General features: G+C 45.8%; 1 protein-coding gene across 3 annotated transcripts in view; it reads right to left on the reverse strand.

Moving 5' to 3' along the window:
• The window catches only part of LOC116845649 (3-phosphoinositide-dependent protein kinase 1), a 429,458-nt gene that overhangs the window by 320,614 nt on the left and 100,980 nt on the right, over window positions 1-7,864 (reverse strand). For all 3 annotated transcript variants that reach the window (XM_032818606.1, XM_032818604.1, XM_032818602.1), the window contains exon 2: window positions 806-844. In XM_032818606.1, the coding sequence (XP_032674497.1) occupies window positions 806-844 (39 nt within the window). The remainder of the gene's footprint in view (window positions 1-805; window positions 845-7,864) is intronic.

The following is a 7,864-nucleotide window of genomic DNA, read 5'->3' on the forward strand; positions in this document are numbered from 1 at the left end:
GTTCTCTAAATATTTACCGTAAACGCGCTGTCCGGATAATATCGCCGCCATTACAAAATGAAGTCCGCCGGAAAACGAAATACAGCGGCAAGCGGTAGTAATGTTACGGGCGGTCTCAAACGCGGTTAGTATTTTTAGCCAATTAGCGGAGCCAGTAAAGCGAAAACAAGCGCGTATAGCTCGCGGACATTTTCTAACAGGTAGGAGAGACTCGAGCATCACTCGGTCTCTCGGAGTGGCCCCTTCTTCAGAGAAGTACCCGGGCTCGTACGACTGTATGAGCTTCTCTTTCACCGCGTCCTTTGGCGAACGCCACCCCTGCATCGTCCCTTCTACAACTCCGCCCCAGAGAAGAGCAGCGCTCTTAAGGGATGGCCTACTTTCGCCGCCGATACGGTAGCGCGCACGCTATTGCATTTCCCGTATGCCGTGCGAAAACGACACGCGCGCGCGCCGCCAGCACGGTAAAATATATTTAACGTAAAGCGACATGGGGTGATAGAACGTAAGACGGAGAGAGAAAGAGACGGGGAGAGAGAGGATACGTTATTATCGTAAAAAGAGATGGTGTGCTCGAGGTCGAGGAGAGATGTCGTTTCAGACGCTACTCTCGCCACCGCGGTCGTCGAACGTGAAATGGATTATCGGAACCGCGATATTTCTCTCTCATCGGTGAATATCTCGCCCGGGTTGATTAATTTCGGACGCATTTAAACGGCACTCGGTGACGCCGACGGCGCTCGCGAGACTATCTTAGTCTTGGGGAAATTGTCCTCGAATTAATACATTGATCGCTGGTACTCACTTTAACTGAAGAACTGCTCGCTGCGCTGCATTGCTCAATCTGGAAACAAAAGTCGAGCGAGATAGTACGCCATCTAATTGTTATTATTCTAAGAGAGTATAATAGATTAAGCAGAAAGGAAGAGGAAGTGAGTAAATGAGCGCTTAATATTGTTCTAGAGTATGCCTTTTCAAGATATAAACAATAAAGAAGAAAGAGAAAGAGAATATATCATTTTTCGAATTTTTTTCTACACGAATATTAAATGTAAGGAACTGGGAGATTATTTCTGCAAATGACAGTACACAACCAGAGTTATTATTCTGAATTTTTTATTGAAAAAAAAGTGAAAATTTTCATAGCTATGTTAATTTTCACAGTTTTCATTAAAAAAATCTAAGTAATAATTTCAGATGTGTATTGATTTTATTTACAGAAATTTCCCAATTCCTCACGCTTAATAGTCTCACAGAAAAAAGATTCGACAATTGACTGTTTCTTTCAACGTGTAAACGTATGTGTCCCCTTAATACGCAAAAGACGGGATCGTGATTCGCTCACCGAGCAAGCGAAAACGAACGCACCTTGGAGAGCCACGCGATCTACGCTTGGAGTCGAGCGTGCGACAACGCGCAAAAACACGGTCGACGAACCCGGGGAATTGGATTCGACACCTCGCACGAGCGAGGTCGTTTCTTTTTTTACCGTGGCAGGACGACGGGCACAAAGCGAGGCCGGGGCATTCACGTGTCCGCGAAATTCCTTACAGATGGAATTTGACGATCGTCGCGACTCCCGCTCACGTCAACATATCGCGACAAAGGAAGAATTTTTTCTCGTGTTTAACTCTATCTCTCTCTCTTCTTCCCGTGGCCCTACCAACCCCCGGATGGTCCCCTTCGGCCCCTCTGTATTCGGCGCCAGCGTGCAACGGCCGTGGCAGTTGGCGCGTGGCGGTGCTAATGAACTTCGGCGGAGTGTTGCCTACGAGCACGTGGTGATTTCGTATGCGCGCATGGTGGTTCTCGCGTCGATTCCCGAAGCCGAGTAAATCGACCTCGGAAGTTCGTCACCGGATGACTCTTAGATTCGTAATTAATAGTCGTTACTTGAAACTTGCCTCTCTTTCAGGTAAGATATTTAGATTTGAATTGAGAATTAAACGTGAGTCTTTCAGTTGAATCGTGATTACAAATGTAACATCGCGTATACAAGATGCTTAAAAAAAAATGTTAACACATGTGTCAAAAAAAGTTACTTTCATATAAATGTTAATATCTTTTTTAAGCACCCTGATATGATTCAAATAAATGATAAAGTTTAACTCTAAATGCAGATCTGAGTATCTCACGTGAGACGAATTTCAAGTGAAATATTCAGATTTGAATTTACAATTAGATCTGAATTTTTTAATTAAATTATTACAAATGTAATAGTATGAGGTGTCGCAAAATTTATTTAGAGAACTCGAATTCTAATTCTAAATTCAGATCTGAGGATCTTACGTGAGGCAAGATTCAAGAAATGCCAATTTAATGAATTTTAGGGCAATGTTCAGTCAGATATTTTATTTAATATCGTTTTAAGTTCATGTTAAGATGGAAGAATCACTTCATCGTCTACGGATGAACTTACAACAATCTTAAACATAAAACTAGACTATATAGATATCGAGCTAAAATGTCATTCGGGAAATGAATCGCTGCGTCTTGTGCACAAATTCCTCCTTCTGTTTTCTGCAAAGTTAATTTTTTTATATTTTATTATATAGCTGTAAATGTGCGTATTTGAGTTGCATCGGTTCCTCGGCTTAGCATCCGGGTCATATGACGCAATATACACGCGTCGTATTTGTGCGTCCTGAAATCAGGTCGAAGTGACGTCGGATAGCTCGGCCGAAATTCTCGAGCAAAGGGGACAGCGCGATAACAGTGTTATTAATTAAATTCCGCGCGTTCGTGACCAAACCGCGAGATGCATTCCTCAATCGATAAACGGTGAATTAAGCGTGGGCAGATAATCGGCGACGGCCAGCGTCTCTATCAGCTCGGGAATCACGTAGCCGGAGCTTTGTCGCGCGATCGAAGGCCCGAAAGTCGGGTGAGTCGCCAAATGGCTCTCGACGCTTTATTATTTAGCAGACGCAACATTGAACGCGATAACGATTCACGGCGGATACACTCATGTTCTTCAAAATGGAAACTCCGCCGAACAGAAAAACGCATATCCGTGATTAGTTAGTCGTTTCACTTCTCACATGAATATTTCTTCCACGGAAGTAAAAATGGAAATAAAAAATCGGTTTTTTTCATGGTGATAGAACGAAGCGGATGGAGGAAAGTTGATGACGCTGCGAGCGTTGTCGGCGGTCCTCCACCGAAAAATTACTGTCCATAAAAATGAATCGACTCTAAACCCGGCAGTCGAACCTCTCATTATGTCTCTTCCCAATAACGATCGAGACGTTTCCCGCTCTTTCAGAGGGAACGCGAGTTGCCGAACGTACGGAGCACCGGCTGACGAGAGGATATCGTGTAAGACTGCAATTTCAGGCAATCTTTGTGTATGCGAGCGCACCGGGGATACTTATGCCATATTTCGGGCGCATCGCTGGCAGACGTGACTCTCCTCAAAATCCCTCCGTAATCGAACGGGAATCCAAGAAGAGGACTCGAACAGTCGTCGGTACGTACCGACGGGGAATAACAATGAAGAGGGACAATAGTAATGGAATTATCTTTGGATAGTCGTTCTCCCATTGGCAGTACAAGCGGCGAGCCGAATGTCGAGCCACGTCTCTCTTTCCTCTCCCGGGACCGACCACGCTTTCGGTGTCGTTGTTGTCGTCATTCGTCCGATGGCGTGGGTAGCTAGGTGCTAATGAACTCTCCCCGTGAGTCACGTTTAAAAAAAAAGAGGAAATTAAAAAGACAAAGACGGCGGCGAGAGAGAGAACGCGACACCGGGCATCGCGGAAACGCGCGGGAATCCCGAAGTGCCGAGTTCGCAAATTAGCGGCGTTTCGGCGCGTACTCTTTCCGTTACCCCTTTCTTTCTCTCTATCTTTCTTCCTTCCTCCCTCCTTCCCTGCTCCCCGTTGCGTTTTTCCTTCTCGTTCTTTCCTTTCAAACGGAAACGCGAGCACGAATATTCCGCGCGAGCGGCAAGAAATTCTTCTTCCGCCCCGTGCGCTAATCCCTTTCCAAGGGATTCTCCGATGGAAGAAGTCTTTGAGTTTCGCGGAAAGTTTGCGGAAGTCGTATTTATGAGCTTCTACCCCGGGGTTCCTGTTTACAGTCCGATCGTGGTTTCTCAGCGCGGAAAATTCTCAAATCGCGATGTGAATTTTCGTAGATTACAAGAGTAACGCTATTTCGCGCAAATTAAGCGCGAACGTAGCAGGCAGATTCAACATAATTATCGAGAGAACAGCGAGCGAGAGAAAGAGAGAAAGAGAGAGAAGAGAGAGAGAGAGAGAGAGAGAGAGAGAGAGAGAGAAAGAGGATAAAATCACGGCGCAGAGGTACTCGCGTTTTCAACTTAAACGGTCGCGTCTTGAATGGTCATGGCGAAAGGTAGAGTAGATGAGAGAGAAAGGGTGAAGGAGAGATGGATGAATAGATAGGTAGATAGATAGAGAGAGAGTCTCGGCGCTTTACTCGGCGCATTGAGAAAAATCCCTCGGTTATCAGAAAGCACATTTGCTGTTAGACGGTCGTTAAGCTAGAGACACACGATGTAAGATTTCATGACTTCTGACATGCATGCTGACCGACAGCTCAGTTCGCTGCATAGATCTTCCGATGCACGACAGCGATTCATGCAGTGAACCCAACTGCCGATCAGCATGCATGTGAGAAGGCATGAAATCGTGCATCGTGTGATTGTAGCTTTGGGGAAATAGATCGAACAGCTACTGTTGCGAAATCATTTCTCTTCATTTATCATTTTAACAAACGTACATTGTCTGAGATACAAATCACATTTGTTCTCATCTATTTAGGTTAGGTTGGGATTAGTTATTGCTTAGAGCAGAGCAAATTGAAAATAACAAATCACTTGTTCCTACCACAAGGATCATTTGCTGTACCATATCATTTGTCGCGGGTATTGGTATTTTGTTAAATTGGCAAAACTTTCTTTCTCTTTCTTTCTCTCAGAGCGCGGAACATTAAAACACTTCGAAATATCGAAGCACGGGCAAAGAGAACACGCGGAAGAAGAATGCCAGGCTGAGGGACGGAGGGGACGGCCGGACGCCGTCGAATGAAAAATAATCACTCGATCGACTCGAATTAAAGAGAATCCCTCGGTTGAACATCGATCTCACTTTGGTTACCACCCGTGGGCAGCCGATAGTAATTAATCAGGCCGCGCGGTGCACGCCGATAATTAGAGGTACCGATCGACGGGCAATTAATACGCCTCTTAACCGCGATCGGCGATCGATCATGGAAATGTTATTCCCGCGGGAGACGCGCGAGCGGACGAGCACGATCGTGTGAGCGAGCGGAAGGGTTGAAAACTCTCTCACTCTCTCCCTCTCTCTCTCTCTCTCTCTCTCTCTCTCTCTATCTCTATCTATCTATCTCTCGCTCTCGCGTTATAGCGACGGTAGATTAGCATCCATTAAGGGCGATCGAAGTTCCGGGAAGTGTAATAGCTCCTAATGTGCCACGAGCGCAGCTAATTCGCCGCGAAATTAAAAATTTAGGCGGCGCAATTTGTCGGTCGCCGCTTGTAGGTCGTCCCGCCGACGTTGCCGTCGACGGCAATGACACGTGTCAGACAGTGAAGTACGGTTAAACGCCCACGCTCAACTTGCGGAATCGAAATCGGCTATAGACGCGAGTTAAGAATAACTCTCGTGTGCGATAATATGTGTTACACGGAAAAAAGTTTCAGTTGTCGTATGACTGAATGGGGGGGACTAGATGAAAAACTCGAAAAACGAGAAGTAACATCTCTGTTGGTGTGACCGAAAACATTTGTCTGCTGAATGAAAACGTTCAGCTGCATTAAAACACGGTTGAGATAACTGAGAGAGCAATTGGCTGAGTGGAAACCTCCTACAGAAATTTTTCTGTTCTTACGACCGAGTTTTTCTTCCGTTTCCCAGATAACAGAAAATTTAGTTACACTAACGAACTTGTTTTTCCCGTGTATAACTTAGTACGTAAGCACACCTCCCTTCTCACGCTCTCTCTCTCTCTCTCTCTTTCACTCGGATATAAGTTTAATCAGGCGTATAAATTTTTCACGGATTTACTCGTTCCACGACGTTTCCGTCGCGATTTCCAGAAGTCCATTCGACGCGGTTAATTTTTAATAGCCGATCGCGGGAACAGCCAGATTCCTCCTCGCAAAGTTTAGTCACCTAGAGTCGCGATCGCGCCCCAACAAATCAGAGAGATACGGTGACGAGAGAGTAGGAGAGAGTGTAGGGTCTCCCGTCACGAGGAACTCGCGGCTGCATTTCCGTCGTCTCGCTAATTAAAAGAATTCAGCGCGGCGGTCGTAAAATTAGAAATACGAGGAACATCGCGTGCTCGTCAAAGCTTAATTCCATTTTAATTCGAGTGTTACTTCGGAATAGTTTGCATAATTTCGCCGCAACTACTCGTGCTATCTCTTTCCGCCTTTCGCTCTTGGGAGACCAGAAAGAGAGAGATAAAGATATATATAGAGAGAGAGAGAGAATAAAAATTCATCGAATATTAAAGTCGCTCGGGGACGCCTTGAGTCTCCTGACTCGGGAGAGACAGGAAAGAGGGAGAGATAGATACAGAAAGAGCGTGCGCGCGCGCGCGTCGAAATTGACGGCAAAAAGTCTGTCGATCAAACTGTCGAACCTTTTCGAGAGGGACTATTAGCGGCTATATTTTTCCATCGATCTTCTCGTCCCGAGCTCTCCCCGAAGAGCTTCTTTCCAGAAATAGAAAGTTGAAAAGATCCCACCCCGAGCGACTGGGGGCTGTCCGACATTGTTTTCTGAAAAAATAACGGAAGCGTAGACGTTTCTGGCCCGCGTGTACGACGAAAGGAAACACCGAACATCTTTATCGTCGTCCCTCTTCCACCGCCGAGTGCTCCTCTCTCTCTCCCTCTCTTTCTCCGTTCTTTCCGCCTCTTTTTCTGGGCATGCACCTTCCTCTCTCGTGCATAACGCATCCGCCGGATTCTTCGCTCGCGAGTTCAAAAACCTTTCTGCGCGTGCGGCTTCCACGGAAATGGCTCCGTACTACTGATCGTAAGAAACGTCGAGTTCTTAAGTCGCACCGAAAATCTGGTGGATTAACCTTCGACCTCCCAGCGCAAATTCGCGGCTATTTTCCGGCGCGTCTTGCGAGACGTTGGGCATTATCGCGGGTAATATGAAATTTTGTATGCTCTCTGTAACGCGTTTGCAGTAATGGATAGAATAATGTCGTGTGCTGTATACATTATTATACAGAGCGACTTTTGTGTGTGCAATTTTATAAATAATTTATATGGAGAGTCGCAACGCGCATGCGTGCGACAGATGCGCTTTGTGGCGCGCGAGGTATGAACGTTCGTGGCGGACACATTTTTTTGTATATCAATCGCGAATAAATCGGACGTATTTTATGAGGCACAGAAATTCTTCGCGCAGCGTCCGAAGTGGAACGTACACCTGATTCCACGGTAATTCATTATACTGACAGTTTAAGGGCGAACTATTTCTGTTTCGATATCACGTCCGTATACGATATTTCTGTCCAAAAGTCAATCGCGCCGGCGTGCGCGGCAAGTACCTTCAATTGAATGTGTGTCACGTACGTCAATCAATATATTATTCGCGAAATGGAATGGTAAATGCGACTCACGCGACCCATAGTTATGCGAAAGGTTCGTTTAACGTTCTAAATTGTTTATTACGCGCAAATCGCCGCCGGGGCGGGGAGAATACGTGCAAACTGTAAATCAATTTAATATGAACGTTTCATAATTTACGGGGGAATGCGTGACGTCATATTCCGGCAAATTGTAATTGTATAATTTAACGCGGCCGCACGATCGCGCACCGATAAAATATCGGCAGAAGTCGTTTTCGTAGGG

Source organism: Odontomachus brunneus, unplaced genomic scaffold (genome assembly GCF_010583005.1).
Source record: "Odontomachus brunneus isolate Ranch 3 - 2012 unplaced genomic scaffold, Obru_v1 Obru_scaffold_054, whole genome shotgun sequence".
NCBI classification, from domain to species: Eukaryota; Metazoa; Arthropoda; class Insecta; order Hymenoptera; family Formicidae; genus Odontomachus; species Odontomachus brunneus.